Genomic DNA, 19,081 nt, shown 5'->3' with positions numbered 1-19,081 from the left:
GGACAAGAACAGGTCTTCCTCTCCCGGGCCTCAGCAGGAGCCACACCTGCAGACACCTGCATGTCCTCCTCCTGTCCTCCAGAACCATGACATTGCGTTTCCATTGTTTAAGGTGCCCACTTTGTGGGAGTCTGTTACAGCAGCCCCAGATAACTAATACAGAGAAAAATGTCAGGCCTTAAGAACAGACAGAAGAGGAATCACCAAATCATGATTATGACCCAAATCCAAGTTGTAGACCCCATGAGCTAAGAATGCTCTTTACATTTTTACATGGTTGGAAACATTTGTGGCAATTGTTTTTCTCTGTTATCTAAGCACATGAATAATTTCTTGATTTTGTTTCTTAATGTGCAAAGTCTATAATATTTACTAACTGACCCTTACCAGAAAAATTTTGCTGATCCCTGGTCTTAGATAAGAATCAAGCTGAGTTCAGTTCTGATTGTGACATTTAATAATTGGGAGTACAGTTAAATTTATTGAGCTTTCCTATTTTTATTTGCAGAGTAAGGCTTTATAATATTTTTTTTTAATTTCACAGAATTAGTATCAAGGAGTAAATCAAAAGATGAAGCATGTGAAAACCTTAAGAAATGTTGAAAGGTCTATGAACATATAGTTATGGTTTTCCCCTAGAAATATTAATATAAATTACATAAACAGCAAATATTAGAAGTCTACAGCTTTATTCAATGAATTTTCTAAACTCAGATGAGTTCTGCATTGTTTTAGATGCAATCAAGACATACTTAAAGCAGAATTTCTGATGAAAATTGTCATTAGATATCCTAGTAATATACCTCACTATTTAAGTAAGATGTACAAACTATTAGGTATAAAATCAACTACAGGGATATACCATACAAAATAAGGAATATAGCCAATATATATATAATAACTATAAATGGAATATAACCTTTAAGATTTGCAAATCACTACCCTATATGCCTATAACATATAATAACTTATATAACATTATACAGGAACTATACTTCAATTAAAAAATAAATTTGTGGTTTGAGTGTTTTGGCCAAAATATTTTTAAATGATCACCAGTTAGAGTTAAATCAATACATTTTACACCTTAAATTTACACAATGTTATATGTCAGTCTTATCTCAATTTTAAGAAAAGAAGTGAATAGTAGTATTCTGGATAATAATGACTTTCAAAGACATATCATACATAATAAACTCTTCCATAATGTCTTCAATGTTAACATTATTATCTACATTCATCCTTTTCTACCTACAGTTTTCAAACAAAGTCTCCATAAAAAAAATATTTCATTCATTCATTTAAGAAAACACTAATTGAGTACTAACAGTGTATCAGGCTCTGTGCTAGATACTGAGAATATAAAGTCAGATAAGACATGGAAAAATATTTGTGATACCATGTGGAGAGTATTATATAATATAAGGATATACAAGATGAAATGGGATTTCAGAAAAATAGATATACATAGACAAAAACTGCATTTGAAACTCGGAATAAGGGAACGAATAGGGCACAGCCCCTGTCCTAAGATACAGCATAGGCTTCTGGGGGAGACAGACACATAAAAAGAGCATTCAAAATAATGTGGTGAATTGTAAGATTGAAGTACACCCAGTACACCGAGGAGAAACACTGAGCCTATTAAGGTTTTAAGGAAAGTTCACAGAATAAATAACAACTGAAGTGAGTCTCAGAGAACAAGCAAGAATTATGAAGGAGGTATAAGGTTTGAGTTTGGAATTCCAGGTCTAAGCAAAGACATGGAACAGCTGATTCCAGCATGTGTATATGTATAAGTAAGAATTACTTTCACAAACTCCTTGGATAAGGTTTATCCCATGTGATAGAGGAGCATGCAAACATTAAAAGGCATAGTTTAAAAAATATTTAATGCTATTGGGTAGGTTCCTTATATAAGTGGGTAAAGCAAGTATCATCTATCATATGGATGCAACAGCACAAACTGTATAAGCAGAGTGATTAGCAAGTCTAAGAGGAAATGTATCAAAGCAGTATTCTTGGTTGTTTTGGGGGTTGGAGGATTATGAATTATTTTTAGAATCTTTTTTATACTTTTATTTATTCTGTAAACTTCCCTCAATAATCACAGGAAAGCTTTACAATAACAAAATAACTATTTAATTCAGAAAATAAGCACTCATTTGTAATGAAAGCACTTTCATTTGCAACTTATCTAAAAAAAACATATGGAAGCTCTCTTGATGCTTAAAAAAATCCCAGCTCACTGTGAATAACTTTAACCATTTCAAAGACAAATTAAATCAAGTAAAGAAAAGGAATATAGACAGAGCACATAGGACACTAATAAATCTGTCCACACCACTCACTCAGTGCAACTGGAAAGAGGATACAGAATTTATAGTATCAGCTGCCAGCTGGGAACCCTCAGTTTAATGATCCCAAGTTGAATGTCTCACCCTATTAGTTAGCCTATATAAAAAAAGAATTCATCCACAGCCCTTGAAGGGGAAATAAAAATAACTGTTTCATGTATAGATGCAACTCTTAAATTAAACAATTAAATTCAGTGATAACTCTGTATTGGAAAAAAATCATATAAAAGGCCCACATTGTTTTTCCCCTTATATAAGTACTCTTTTAGTTTTTTTTCCTACATATAAGATGAATCGTATTTCTTCCCTTCCATTTCTATTACCTCATGAGCCTGTTAGAAACAGATATTTCAACAGACATTAGATTTCAAGATTATGATAGATTGACATGTATAAAAAGAAGCAAGACACTGCTGAATTGTTACCAATATTAACAAACTATCAGCCTTCTAGAAGCTCTAATGCATGTGGAAATATTGTTCTGTCAGGTCTGTGTGTGTGTGTGTGTGTGTGTTTGTGTGTGTTGTTTAGTTGCGTCCGACTCTGCAACCCCATAGACTGTAGCCCACCAGGCCCCTCTGTCCATGGGATTCTCCAGGCAAGAACACTGGAGTGGGTTGCCATTTTCTTCTCCAAAAGGAACTATAGAAAGAAAAAAATGAAATAGCTCAGCCGTGTCTGACTCTTTGCGATCCCATGGACTATAGCCTACCAGGCTCTTCCATTCATGGAACTTTCCAGGCAGAAGTACTGGAGTGGGGTGCCATTTCCTTCTCCACCATCAGTTGTGTTTTTACATTTATTGGCAATCTTCAGTAGAAATAGAAAATGATTACATGTACTGAAGGAACGTACCATCACTTATAAAGTTGAAAACAAAGATCTATTCGTATTTCACAGTATGTCTAGACCAAAAAGGATGGCTAAATAATTTAAAAAATCAGATAATGTTATCCAGTCATGATAAAAACCTTATCTAAATTATTAATTTATGAATAACTATAAGAGTACAGGAACTGGATTCAAATCCAGCCACTATCATTTATTAGAAGAGAAGCGAAAGGCAAAGGAAAAAATGAAAGATACACCCATCTGAATGCAAAGTTCCAAAGAACAGCAAGGAGAGATAAGAAAGCCTTCCACAGTGAAAAATGCAAGCGAGTAGAGGAGACAACAGGATAGGAAAATAGAGATCTCCAAGAGAACTAGAGACACCAAGGGAGCGTTTCATGCAAAGATGGGCTCAATAAAGGACAGAAACGGTATGGACCTAACAGAAGCAGAAGAGATTAAAAAGAGGTGGCAAGAATACACAGAAGAACTATACAAAAAAAAAAAAAATCTTAATGACCCAGATAACCACGATGTTGTGATCACTCACCTAGAGCCAGACATTTTGGAGTGTGAAGTCAAGTGGGCCTTAGGAAACATCACTATGAGAAAAGCTCCTGGATGTGATGGAATTCCAGCTGAGCTATTTCAAATCCTAAAAGATGATGCTGTGAAAGTGCTGCATTCAATAAGCCAGCAAATTTGGAAAACTCAGTAGTGGCCATAGGACTGGAAAAGGTCAGTTTTCATTCCAATCCCAAAAGAAGGGCAATACCAAAGAATGTTCAAACATCATACAATTGCACTCATTTCACATGCTAGCAAAGTAATGCTCAAAATTCTCCAAGCCAGGCTTCAACAGTATATGAACTGAGAACTTTTAGATTTTCAAGCTGGATTTAGAAAAGCCAGAGGAACTGGAGATCAAATTTCCAGCATCCATTAGATCATACAGAAAGCAAAAGAATTCTAGAAAAACATCTACTTCTGCTTCATTGACTATGCTATAGCCTTTGACTGTGTGGATCACAACAAACTGTGGAAAATTTTTCAAGAAATAGAAATACTAGACCACTTTTCCTGCATCCTGAGAAATCTGTATGCAGGCTAAGAAGCAATACTTAGAGCAGGACATGGAACAAGGACTGGTTCCAAATTGGGAAAGAAGTACATGAAGGCTGTATATAGTCACCCTGATTATTTAACTTATACGCATATTCAACTTATATGTAGAGTGCATCATGAGAAATGCAAAGCACAAAACGGAATCAAGATTGCCAGGACAAATATCAATAACCTCAGATACGCAGATGACACCACCCTTATGGCAAAAAACTAGGAGGAACTAAAGAGCCTCTTGATGAAGGTGAAAGAGAAGAATGAAAAAGCCAGCTTAAAACTCAACTTTATAAAACAAAGATCATGGCATACAGTCCCATCATTTCATGGCAAATAGATGGGGAAACAATGGAGATAGTGATAGACTTTATTTTTGGGGCTCCAAAATCACTGCAGATGGTGACTGCAGCCATTAAAAGACACTTGCTCCTTGGAAGAAAAGCTATGACAAACCTAGACAGCATATTAAAAAGCAGAGACATTACCTCACCCATAAAGATCTGTATGGTCAAAACTATGGTTTTTCCAGTGAAGTGAAGTGATAATCGTGTCTGACTCTTTGCAACCCCACAGAATTCTCCATGCCAAAATACTTGAGTGGGTAGCCTTTCCGTTCTCCAAGATGATTTTTCCAGTAGTCATGTACAGATATGAGAATTGGACCATAAAGAAGGCTGAGCGCCAAAGAACTGATGCTTTTGAACTGTGGTGTTGGAGAAGACTCTTGAGAGTCCCTTGATAGCAAGATCAAACCAGTCAATCCTAAGGGAAACCAACTCTGCATATTCATTGGAAGGACGGATGCTGAAGCTGAAGCTCCAATGCTTTGGCCACCTGATGTGAAGAGCTGATTCATTAGAAAAGATCTGATGCTGGGAAAGATTGAAGGCATGAGGAGAAGGGGACGACAGAAGACAAGATGGTTGGATGGCATCACTGACTCAATGGATTTGAGTTTGAGCAAGCTCCAGGAGATGGTGAAGGACATGGAAGCCTAGTGTGCCACAGTCCATGGGATTGCAAGGAGTTGTGACACAACTGAGAGACTGAGTAACAACAACCATTCATTAACAAAGTGTCTATAAGCATGTGACTTGATCAAAGGACTGTCTGCCTCACTTATAATAATGACAGTATAAAAATTCCACTTCATAGGGGTGCTATAAAGATAAAATATAATAATGTACTTAAATAATATGGTATGTGGGCTATAATACTAGATCCTCAATATAGACAGATAATATATAATATGGCTATTTTACTATAATAAAGCATGTCCCCTCTTTGTCTTGAACATCATCATCACCATCTTCAAAAGATTTATTAGTAAATTGTTTCTGCAGGAGATAAGTTAAAACTACTGCAGAAGTAAGAGTATTGGGGACCATATCCTCTACTGGGAGATTAATTCTAATATAATGACAAAGGTGAGCCATGGCCAAGTTTAATATCAGGGGCAGTCTTAAAAAGGGTGGTGACATTTACAGCCACACGGTATCTGTTTTAAAATATATTAAAAGGTATGTCAATCAAAACAACTTGGGCTAGTCATGCTGTCCAAGTATCCTTTGAATCTCAGTGGCTTTTAAGGCTTGATTAAGCCAGCCAAAAAGCTCTTCTAGTGTAAGACCTTTGAGTACAGGGTCCCCCAGGATTGAGTACAGAGTTTGACAGAGAGCAGGTTCTCAATACATGTATACAGTGTGAATTAATTCTATGAGGGATATTACTTAAAAGTCTTTAAAGTTTATAAGTTTATTCACAATGAGGTCAGGTAATGCTGAGAATCACGACACAGGAGAGAAGTTAGCAGCAGTTTGTAAGCCTGCATAGATGAGCAAGGTACCAAAGGAAAGTTGAGGAGGCAAATAAAAATTTTCTACTTCTCCAGTGTTTTGCATTGGTCTCTCCCTACTTAAAGAAAGGAGGGAAAATGACAGGCCATTCAATTATAAATGAAATAATTACATTTACTTTTATCTATTTCATCACAGCCTATTAATCTTTTTTGTGTTTGTTTTTAATTACTGTGGAAAACCAGTAAGTTAATGAAGGAAATACTTAAGATATGGGAATATACCAAATCTGTGATTATGTGGGAATGAATCAACAGAGAATAGAAGGAACTGTTGAAATGTACGTAAATTAGTGACAAGCATCATGAGTCCAGACTCCGGAGACATTTGCTTGGCGGCTTAGGAGAAATCTCTGTTGCTTTTGTGAATCTTGTTTGCAGAAGCCATAAAAATACCAAAGGCCTCTGCCCCTTAGAAATGACAGCCCCTTCTGATTTTATAAGACTCTTCCATGAGTCCTTTGCAAAGGCAGTGCAGTTTTCTACACATTGATGAAAACTATGAAGGCATCCAAAATATACCACTGTGAAGAGCTTTTTCTTTCTTTTGAAGTCCCCTCATCTGCCTAAAAGAGTCTCCCCCAAAGAGAGAGAGACTGTCATCAATCTCATCCCAGGGAGCTTCACAATCAGTCAGGACTGACTCCTATCACCAGAGACAGATGGTGCTGAATAAGAGAATGCCTAAATAGACTATGTCACACAACTATCACATCTCCCATCTCCTCTTCTACAGTCCCACTGACTGTTCCTAAAACTCGTTTGTTTTCCCATAGGTATCCTTTTCCTAGTCCCCACTTCCCTATGCAGAGGTCCCATTTCCAATCCCTACTTCCCTATGCAGAGGTCTCAGTTCCAATCATCTCCCTGAGTCACATCTCTCTGTGGTCTTCTGCATACGTATGTGGGTAGGAATGAGGCTCCTGCTTTTCACTCGGTGCAATCTGCAGGCCGCCAACCACTAAACCTAAGAGGGTGGAAAAACAGATTTCTCCTTCTAGTAGGGGACTCAGTATTTGGCACTAGACTTCCCTCAATACAATAAGTTAGAATGACTGACAATCTGACAGGCATGTAATATCATGATAGTCCTTAATGCATTTTGTAAATTTGTCCATCAGTTGTGATTTTAGTTTCTGAATTATAGTATCACAAATGAAATCAGGCTCTCCTTTAATACAGTACAAAAATAATAATTTCTATTATAGATGATGCTTTTATATTTTTTATTAAAAGTCATGATTTAACAGGCAAAAATAAGGAAAAAGATGAATAAATTGTTTAGCTTATAATTGAAATAAACAATCACTGCTGTTAAGAATATAGTGTGTTAGTCGTTTCCGACTGTTTGCAACCCTGTGGTCTGTAGCCCACCAGGCTCCTCCATCCATGGGATTCTCCAGGCAAGAATACTGGAGTGGGTTGTCATTTCCTTCTCCAGGGGACATTCCCAACCCAGAGACTGAACCCAGGTCTCTCACACTGCGGGCAGACTCTTTACCATATGAGTCACCACGGAAGCCCTGCTTTTAAGAGTATAGTTTAGATGAAATGTCTTTTCCTACTGTTCACGGGGTTCTGAATATTCATTGGAAGGACTGATGCTGAAGCTGAAGCTCCAATACTTTGCCCACCTGATGCAAAGAGCCGACTCCTTGGAAAAAGACCCTGATGCTGGGAAAGACTGAGGGCAGGAGGAGAAGGGGATGACAGAGGATGAGTCGGTTAGATGGCATCACCGACTCTATGTACATGAGTCTGAGCAAGCTCCGGGAGTTGGTGATGGACAGGGAAGCCTGGCATGCTGCAGTCCATGGGGTCGCAAACAGCTGGATACAACTGTAGCGAACTTGGATGAAATGTAAGATAATCCAGAAAAGAGCTAGAAAAAGGTATGTTTGTTATTGAAATTTAAGGGATTTTGTTCATATTCAGTAAAGAGTGGTACCTAGAGCTTTGTCTTCCTCTCTTTTGAGACTCATTCTATCATCATCATGAGTTAATAGGCACCTGAATAAATCATCTACATAACTGAATTCTGACTTCTGTGATCATTCTACTTTAGTAACTTAGGTGATGACTTGTGCCTTGTGTAATATCTAGAACTTTAGCTCTCAAATGTTAAACTTCACATTATATTTAATTTTTTTCACAAACCTTCTTGCCCTAACTTCGAATCTCCATGGAATTTGACATTGGTGTCTATTCCCCTTCTCTCTGTTGCAAGAATACCAGCTAACTCAGTCTGTCCTCTGCTTTGTGTTAGAGTTGATTTCTCTGTCTCTTCAATTGCTACTCTTCCTTTATTCTCTTTTTTAAGTATGAAGGGTACATTCTCAAGGCTTGTTTTTTCATTCTACATCACAGATCCAGATGTACTCTTAGCTTGAACAATGTTGATCTGCAGAGTGTTTTAAACAAAATTAATTACAGTTACTTCCATAACAGGCCTCACAGTCTCACCTAAGTGACGCTATGACTGGGATACAGACTTTTTTTTTGTTTTGGTACTATCTTACATAAAAAACTTAAAAATGAACTCAGATGGTTTTGCCACAATTCTTTGTACCTGCTGGGCAGAGTTCTCATGACTGGCAGCATTCTCATTCTGCCTCACAGGTATCACCACTAGTGCATATCTTCAGGAAACTTAAATGGACCTAGGAAGTTTACAAGACCATATAGGAGAATGTTCATGGTCTCTTGCTTTTTATGAACTCCTATGTGATTTCCAAGATTATGTGACATTGAAAAAGTATGTGTATCTTTAATTATCTGTTGGCCTCACAGATCTGCTAAGCTAGTTACCAATACTTAAAAATTGGGAGAGTTCTCAAAAAAGTCCAGACACTTGATTTTTCTTCATGGTTTTCAAAAAAAGGAAATGTTGGGAGGGGTAAATTAGGAGTTTCAGATTAACATATATGCACCGCTATATATTAAATAGATAAGCAACAGGAAGTACTGTACAGCACAGAGAACTCTCTTCAGCATGCTGTAATAACCAATATGAGAAAAGAATCTGAAAAAGACTAGATATATGTAATATATGTATAACTGAATCACGTAGTTTTGTACCTAAAACTAACACATTAAAAACCAACTATACTCTAATATAAACTAAAAATGAAATAATAAATCAAATGGCTTGGTGATTCTCAGCCCTCCTTTCCACAGCTGTGCATTTCCACAGGCAGCACGCTGCGAGAGCTGAGGACAGATGCCTACTTGGACTTGTCATGTTACCATGTCTCTTCTGCTTCACTCTTCATGTGATGCTCCTCATCCCTGTAGGATTTGGGCTTATGATGTGCGTAATACATATACTCACTGTTTCACTCAAGCACCTATAGAATGTCTGAACCTGGGAGTTACACGGTTTTAGGGACTGTATTGTGTCCATGTCATCACCTTCCACACCAGGTTAGCATGGTGGAGTCCTCATTCTCCAGTGTTTCTGAGGTGGGGATTGCACCTTTATGGAGATAATTAAGGTTAAATAAGGTCATAAGGGAGGGTGAGTATTCCAGTTCAACTGGGGTCCCTATCAGAAGACGAACAGGCACTAAAGGTCTCTCTCACTGCAAGAGAGCACAGAGCAAAGGCCGCGTGAGGACATGGTGAGAAGGCGCCTGTGTGAGAGCCAGAAAAACGCCCTCCCAAGAGAATGAATTTTCTGAGCCTGTAATCAGGACTTTAGCTTCTGGAACTGTGGGAACACAGCCATCTATTGCCTAAGCCACCCAGTCTGTGATACTTGCTTAGGGCAGTCTGAGCAGAGCACTATATACAGGCTAAATCCAAGTTTCTCTCCAAATGATGCCCCATTTCTGCTCTTCAGTTAGTGCTCATCTTCCCTCACCTGCACTTTTACAGTTATGTCCTAAGCAGTCTACCTATGTTTGAATCACCCTCTTGAATATTTGCTGTGCAAATGTTCTTTTTAAAAGATAATGATTATAACATGTGTTCTTGCTTTAAAAAAACTAAGTAAAATAGGTAAAATAGCTTCTTATCACTGAGAGATCCAAATACTCCAGAACAGCCATCTGGATCCATTGTCTCCTGTCCACTTTTGCCCACATTCCCAAGACACTAGCAAAATCGCATTACTAATGGCTCGGACAAATACTCTCTCCTTGACAAAACTTTATTGAAGGTCCTCTGAGGTCGCTTCTTAACTCATCCCTGACCTTGGCCCCTTGCTGGGCTGCATAGTCCAGTTTTGTTACAAATCTTGCTAGGTTCTCCATGTAGAAAGAATCCTCCATCCTTGACAGATAATCATGTTCAATATCTGGTCAACTTGTCCATCCTCCACCCTCAGTACCTAAATGGCATGGCCTAGACATTAGCAAGCATCTCACTGAATGGATTTAACAACAATCCCCCTACCCTCTATCTCCTTTCAATAGGCTTTCTTCCCTAACCCTCCTCATTCTGCCTGTTGTCTATGACCCCATTTATTCTTTTTGTTTTCTGAACTGAGCCCAGTTCTGTATGGAGGTCTTCTTTCCCTTACTGCAATAGTTCCTAATGAAATCTGTTTTTACTTCTTTAGCTCCTGTCGGCTTCTGGATTTCTTTAACTCCTTAAACCAAACTCTACCATGCCTCTACACTCTCATTCCCTTATTCCCTTTGATTACTCCCAGGCTGGGCTTCCCTTGTGGCTCAGCTGGTAATTGTTGTTGTTCAGTCACCAAGTCATGTCTGACTCTTTGCAGCCCAGGGACTGTAGCACTCCAGGCCTCCCTGTCCCTCACCATCTCCTGGAGTTTGCCCAAGTTCATGTCCAGTGTTTTATTTATGGCCCCATTTAAATCATATTGCTTTTGGAAGTGTTTTCTTATACTCCCAAGTTTAAATAATTATTTTCCTTTGGTGCTTCTAAGGCACTTTATATACATATCTATTATCACTTGGTCAATTTTCCTATCATTTTATTTTTTGTTCACATTGTTCTTTCTGACCTATAAACTCAGGGTCTTTCACATTTATTATTTTATTTTACTTTTACCCAAGGTGCTATTATGATGTTAGGCCCTTAGGAAAAATTATATATTTATTAACCAAATATTATTAGTGATAGTACAGAAGCCAGTGAGGGCAGCAATAGGAATTAGTAAGTTGAAAAAATAATCATCTCCCACCCTCTCCCCAAAATTAACGTTTAAAAGCTCAATGAAACCATTAAAGTGTATGTGAATTAGGACTGACCTAATTATAACCAGAGCCAAACGGATAGTCTGCACATTCTGTTATGAATTTATTTTTTGAAGCCCTCAGAGAGCCTCCAGCATGTCTACAAGGATTTGTCCCATTCTATAATATTCTCTTAGGTTACTGAGGAAATGGAGCTGGTATTGGACAGATATAACCGCAATCTTTGAGAAACAAAATACTTAAAACACAATACAGGTGGCTGTTGGAAGCCCTCCTCTTTTGGGGCCATTTTAATCTGCTGAGAAGAGGAATTCAGCTGTTCTCTATTGTTCATCACATTTTCTTCAGAAGTTGATCAAAGGGGAGCCTGTAACCATCACTACAGCAACACAAACAATTCAAATCCACCGCCATACTAGCAGCTGGGTACTTTGTCATTATACAAGTGCATTTTTCACTGATACACCTTCCAGAAGACATGAAAAAGTAATAAAACATTGTTGATTTTTTTTTTTTGCTTTTAAACTTTCTTATCAGTGAGTTATTGCAAGTCCTAACATTTTCCAATTTACTAAAATGAACTAATCACAAATTATGTCATAATATTGTTTTTAAAACTTTAATAAAAAATAAAAATTAAACTTAAAAAATCCAGAAAAAAAAAAAAAAGCTTGACAAAGGTAGCTGGGAACCTACAAGTCAAGGAGTTAAAAGATTCAACTCCTTCACTATTATATCCCCTAAATGAGGGATTAGTCTAAATGAGCATTTCTTAAAATATTATATGAGCAAATTATTATAGAGAAAAAGGTGGGGGAATCAGTGATGAGAAAAATTTAAGGAGCAACGAATTAAATGAAGTTAAGCAGGTTTTATTTCAAACTGAAAGACTCCTCAGTACCTTTAGTCATTCTTGTCTCTCCTATTTGGAATAGATATTGGAATTAAGAAAATTTTATGAAACAATAGAAGTTAACACAAGGACTTTCACAACTTTAATATGTAAGATGATGCACTTTAAAACAATATGCCTCTTGAATCACTTTCTGAATATATGCTTTAAAAGAGCTTGAGATTTATCTACAATAGCAGAGAAATTCCTATAGTAGGATTCTCACTATAACCATATTGCTGTTTAATATATAAAAGTGGAAAAAGTTCTTTTGCATTCCTCATATTATATAATTCTTTCAAAAAACTTTTACATAATTTTCAAGATCTGAATCCAACAGAGACAGATACAACACATCATTATCTAATTTAAAAAATGATGACTGCAGCCACGAAATTAAAATATGCTGGCTCCTTGGAAGAACATTTACTCCAGCCTTCTCCGGACCTCCTTCCCAGCCACTCTAGCAAGGCCTTTGCCTCTACTCATGATCACACACTGACTGACACCCGACGGCCAGCGATAGTTTACACATTCACCAAGACCATCAGTGGGACAACCAGGGCACTGGGCATAGAATCCAGCTATGCTGAGTGGCTGCAGTCCCTGCTAGTCAGGGCCTGACACTATGTGGTCCTTTGGAGAAGGGACTGGCAAACCATTTCATTGTTCCTCCCTTGAAAACCTCAGGAAAATCTTGAAAGAAAAGTTATGACAAACCTAAGTAAAGTGAAGTCGCTCAGTCATGTCCGACTCTTTGTGATCCCATGGGCTGTAGCCTACCAGGCTCTTCTGTCCATGGGATTTTCCAGGCAATAGTCCTGGAATGGATTGCCATTTCCTTCTCCATGACAAACCTAGACTGCATATTAAAAATCAGAGACATCACTTTGCCAACAAAGGTCCATATAGTTAAAGCTATGGTTTTTCCAATAGTCATGTTCAGATGTGAGAGTTGGACCATAAAGAAGACTAAGCACTAAAGAATCAATATTTTTGGACAGTGGTGTTGGAAAGACTCTTGTGAGCCCCTTGAACAGCAAGGAGATCAAACCAGTCAATTCTAAAGGAAATCAACCCTGAATATTCATTGGAAGGACTGATGCTGAAGCTGAAGCTCCAATACTTTTGCTACCTGATGCAAAGAGCCGACTCACTGGAAAAGACTCCAACACTGGGAAAGATTGAGGGCAAGAGGAGAAGGGGATGACAGAGGATCAGATGGCTGGATGGCATTACTAACTCAATGAACTTGAGTTTGGGCAAGCTCCAGGAGATGGGGAAGGACAGGAAAGCCTGGTGTGCTGCAGTTCATGGGGTCACAAAGAGTTGAACACAACTTAGTGACTGAACAACAACAACAATAGATTTGTGTCAAAAATACAATAACGATTCATGCCATTGTTATTTTAATAGTCTCTTCCACTTGACAAAGCGCAGTTAATAAAGTAAATATTTCCAAATGTCATTGTTTTATTTTTACATGTTTATGTTCAGTGTTTAGTTTTCATAGGCCTCGCCTCTACTGGTTAATTTTAAGATAGTGGTTCACTAGTTTTAGTGTATATCCGAATCACCTGATTAAAGCTTTGATTGCTGGACCCCAAGTCAGCAAGTCTCCAATGGAGCTGATAATCTGCATTTCTAAAAAGTTCCTAAGTCATGCTGATGCTGCAGATCCAGGTACCACACTTCAAGAATAATGACTTTTGCTGGTTCTAATTTATTAGATGGAGCCCTGCATCTTTCTGTTGGTCTGAGTTTTGTCAGCCAGGCCCCAATCTGAAGGCTTAAGGGAGCAAAGAGAGCTGGTTATCTCATTTGTCTCCAAAATACTTTGCCTTTGTAATAATTCCCAGGTTCTGCTATCATAAATCTCATTCCCAAAGACCAACAGAATTTTTTCCCTTCCTTTAATGCTTTCCACTGTCAGCTAACAATATGTAGGTCATTAGTTTCAAAATGTGGCCCTTTGGATTTCTTTCCCTCTAATCACTACTTTCTATTTCCCAACATAACTCATTCCTGCTCTGATATAATATCCTTACAGTATATTCCCATTCTTACATAATATCCTTGCAGTATCTTGTCTCTTTCCCCAGCCTTATTTGTTTCTTCAACTAACTGGACCCTATCGCTAGCCTATATGAATGTATTGCTGTATTCATTCCTTTCTTCGTTCACTCCAAAAGCGTTTATTAAAAGCTCAACATATCAAAAATGTGACAAAAATGTTTTGCACTCCCGTGCTTACACTGTTGTAAGGGAGATACAAAATAAATGTGTAAACAAATAATTAGGATTGATGTGTACACTAAAGAAAATAATTTAAGATAATGGGAAAGAAAGTGACTGGAAATGAAATGTACCTTAGCTACTCTAAAAACACTTTGTTAAGAAGGTAACATTTAAACTGAAAAGGGCATTCTAGCCAGAGGAAGCATCAGTTTGGAAGCAGAAAGAGGACCATTGTGTTTGAAGTTAGAGTTGATGAGGGAAAACAGTTGAAGAATAGTTCAGGTGGGGGTCAGAGTGAATAAAATGTTTTATAAGCCTGTTGTAAGCACATGCTTCACACAGACACCTTGTATACAGCCTGGGAGACTAGCACTCACACAGGATGGTCTAGGCCAACAAGAGTTAAAGCATCAGCAGCATCTCAGTGAGCAGGAACTGAAGACTATGATCAGGATGCACTGTCCAGCCTTAGGAGTTGGCTGTATTAAAATACACGAGTTATACACAGTTCTTATTTCAGAATGTGGACGCATTAGGTCTTAACATTTTGTCTCCTTCATAAATAGCGAATTAAAGAACTACTCCAGGGATTGATGTACAGTAGTTCTGCTGCTGCTGCTGCTAAGTCACTTCAGTCATGTCCGACTTTGTGCGACCCCCATAGACGGCAGCCCAGCAGGCTCCGCCGTCCCTGGGATTCTCCAGGCAAAAATGCTGGAGTGGGTTGCCATTTCCTTCTCCAATGCATGAAAGTGAAAAGTGAAAGTGAAGTCGCTCAGTCGTGTCCGACTCCTAGCGACCCCATGGACTGCAGCCTACCAGGCTCCTCCATCCATGGGATTTTCCAGGCAAGAGTACTGGAGTGGGGTGCCTACAGTAGTTCTAGAAATAGGCAATCTCTCCTTTCTTAAGAAATCAAACATTCTGAGTGAAGAGGGGGTAAAATCAGGTCAGAGTATGTCTTACAACAACATTTCAGAAAGACAGTATTTTTAAAGAGCAGTGATTCTTATAATATTGGCAAAACAATTCCCATCAAAATAATAACTAGTATATGAAAACACACCAGCCTTTAAGCAATTTGAGATATGAAAGAGGTTAGCCTAAAGCAAAGTTTAGTTGTATGCTTTGAAGAAACCCCTTAAGAAAAGCATCAAGCTCATCTTACAACATAATTAGAATTATGTTTTAATCTTTATATCATTAGCCCCCAGGTAGAACTGAGAGTATCTGAATTGAAAGGAATTTACCATCCAGGGTTCTTTTCAGGGAAGGAGCAAAAGTCTACATTTATAATTTTGCTTTTGTAGATATTAAAATTTTCCACCATGTAACCTAAAATTTATTAAATATTCTCATCAGCAACACAATTCCTTTTAGTATATAGAATGAAAATTCTTATAAGCAAAAGCACCTTAGTTTTCAAAATGTTCAAAAATAATGATTATAGCAGGATAAAAACTTATTTGGTTTACACTGTAAATTCCTAGGATCTCACTTGTGAAACTGCTTCATGCACTCCTCACCATTGAGCACGCTGATGGCATTACCTGTCTGCATCCACGGCCACGTCGTGAAGCCCTCTCTGAATGACGTCCCTGGACGCTGTTGTGTCTGGGGCTCGGTGCAGACTCCTCGTGTACAGGTTGAGCCCTCCATCTGTCATGTAGCTGAAAGTAAGGGCCTAATTAATCAACAAAGAATTGAATGACTGCATCCGTATAATTTAACTTAATATTGTTCACAAATTTCAATATTGTAATTATGAAATATGCTCTATTATAGTTTTTCTATATAAATATCCTACTCACCAGGAAGTATTAGAAAATCTCTTGAAGTTTATTAAGAAATTAATCTTCCTTACTGCAACAAGCAACTAGCCTATTATAAAACTTTCCTTCTTTCTCTCCTTGTTATCAATATTTTGAACAGACTTAACAAAATAAAACCAAGATCATTTCATCTTATAAATACCATTTTGGAAGAACTGAAGGTCCCAGGAGTCATTTTAAAATTTGATTAATTTATTTGATAAATAAAATGTATACCACAATTGACCACTATTATAAAATAACTAAGATGTATTAAACATTTAAGATGTCACCAGAAACTGTTCTAAATGGTTTACTTGCAATAACATTATTATCCCCATGTCAGTGATAAAGAAAATAAGCACAACATGTCTAAGGATTTACACCAAGTCACTCAACCAAGTCACAGGAGTGTTGAGAATAAATCTGGAAAGTCAGCTTCAGAAACCATCATCTTAACCACCACGCACAGCTGTCTGAACCGAAGGACCACACTGCCGCTTCCTGTCTATAAGAACTACTTCTTTGCCATCACAGGACCACTGCCATCAACAGGGCTGGTAGACTTGTCATAGTCACATTGCTTCCTTGGCCATTGGGGTTAGAACAGGTGTTAATCTCCTACCCCATGTGGGGCTAATCAGATGTTTCTTTCTTGAAAACTGGGACTAAGACAGCTCATCAGTCTTTCTATGTGAAAAGTTTATGATAATGAAAACCCAGGACCTGTGGATATTTCTCTTCACTAAATGCAAAGAGGCACAGAGAAAACTGATCAGCAAAGTGGGAAGAATGACCCAGGTGCACAAAAGCACATTTGGTCACTTAGTTTCAGCTCCACAACCTCTTGGGTTCTAAGAGGTACCCTTGCTTCCTTATAATCAGGTCCTCAATTTGCTTAAACAAATTTGAGTTGATTCCACTATTTAGAACAAAAAATTAATCATGATCATATTAAATATTGCTCAAATAGTTAAAACTAGGATTATGAAATTTGCTAATCGCTCACATGATTAATAAATTCTGTCCATTTTAGTTGAAAGATCATAAAGAAATTTCTTAAATTATATCTCAATTTCTGCCTATGAAAATGGGAAGAATAAAATTTACTGAAGATAGATTTTATATAATTGAAGGAAAAATACATAAAACTCTTAAAATGAGAATCCTATAATAGCAACTTGTTATTCACAAAGTCTCTCCAACATGTTAAAAAGGAAATATATAAATTTTATACACAAACAATAAGTCATAGTGTATTATCCTTGTAAGGTACTCTACATGGTTAATTTTCTTGATAACCAAATAATTTAATCCCATCAAAATTAAAACAATGAAAAAGATTATTTTGGTTCCAAAATGTGCTGAAAACTGACATATTCTTTTAAACAGGGAATGTTTTAGACATGACAACTTATTTTGACAACTAATTCATGATTATGAGCATTAACTTCCTATATTATAACAATGATACTAAATGAGACAAAGAGTAAAGGACATTTGTCCTTTGCACTTTTTAATTTTTCAGTTGCCATATTGGGCTGTCAATGTTTTATTGTTTATTCTTACTTCCACATCATTCTCAACCAATTCTATTTTTAATTGTTTTTTTTTTAAGGTGAAATATATGGAATTCCTGATAAAGTAAAAGTGTTTAGAGATAAATAGCTTTCTCATTCACTCTCTTTTTGAAATTGTCTTAAATGTTTGAGAATGGTATAAATTTTCTCTAAGGATAACTGAGATACTTATTAAAAAAAGATCAACATTGTTGATCCTAAATTTAACTTCAGGAGGAAGAAACTCAGCCATTAAAAAGAATACATTTGAATCAGTTCTAATGAGATGGATGAAACTGGAGCCTATTATACAGAGTGAAGTAAGCCAGAAAGAAAAACATCAATACAGTATACTAACGCATATATATGGAATTTAGAAAGATGATAACAATAACCCTGTATACGAGACAGCAAAAGAGACACTGATGTATAGAACAGTCTTTTGGACTCTGTGGGAGAGGGAGAGGGTGGGAAGATTTGGGAGAATGGCATTGAAATACGTATAATATCATATATGGAACGAGTCGTCAGTCCAGGTTTGATGCACGATACTGGATGCTTGGGGCTGGTGCACTGGGACGACCCAGAGGGATGGTATGGGGAGGGAGGAGGGAGGAGGGTTCAGGATGGGGAACACATGTATGCCTGTGATGGATTCATTTCGATGTTTGGCAAAACCAATACAATAGTGCAAAGTTTAAAAATAAAATAAAATTTAAAAAAAAAACAATGTCTGTGTGTTAAGTTTTATAACTCATTGGTCTCTCCTATTCAATGGTAAATATCTAAAAGTGTTTAAGTGTTTTGTGTATAGTTTGGGGTCAATAAATATATATTGTTTGTTCAACTGAATTTGAAAGGCTTCCATACTGTAGGAAGAAACCATGACAGCAGATCTCAGCACTTCATCCACAATGGCAATGCATGTAAACCAGAAATAAGATGGATGACCACTTCTATTAGAAACATAACCTTTCAATTATTCAATGTTTACAGAAGAGTAAGTTCTATAGACAAAGGTTAAATGCCTTGAAAATTCAATTTCCAAAGAAAAAAAAATGCTTGAAAATTTCAATGAATTAAGAAAAAAAGCATTCTTTTTAAGAAGCACTTCAAAGGATACACATTTTGCACTGACCCTTGGATTTTCCAGGTACTATTAAATAGGTTTACATCAGGTATTAACTGTACCAAAAAGTCATTCATGTCTAACTCCTCTGTTTACAGTCACTGTTGCACTGGAATGCCGGCAGG

At 37.2% G+C, this 19,081-nt stretch overlaps 1 protein-coding gene across 7 annotated transcripts in view; it reads right to left on the bottom strand.

Annotated features, from left to right (window-relative positions):
• NAV3 (neuron navigator 3) overlaps window positions 1-19,081 on the bottom strand; it is an 892,841-nt gene that overhangs the window by 139,562 nt on the left and 734,198 nt on the right. For all 7 annotated transcript variants that reach the window (XM_061415605.1, XM_061415600.1, XM_061415606.1 and 4 more), the window contains one exon: window positions 16,008-16,127. In XM_061415605.1, the coding sequence (XP_061271589.1) occupies window positions 16,008-16,127 (120 nt within the window). The remainder of the gene's footprint in view (window positions 1-16,007; window positions 16,128-19,081) is intronic.

The sequence above is a fragment of the Bos javanicus genome, chromosome 5, assembly GCF_032452875.1.
Source record: "Bos javanicus breed banteng chromosome 5, ARS-OSU_banteng_1.0, whole genome shotgun sequence".
In the NCBI taxonomy this organism is placed as follows: Eukaryota; Metazoa; Chordata; class Mammalia; order Artiodactyla; family Bovidae; genus Bos; species Bos javanicus.
Note: the sequence above shows the minus strand (reverse complement) of the source record. Positions and strands in the feature narration are given on the sequence as shown.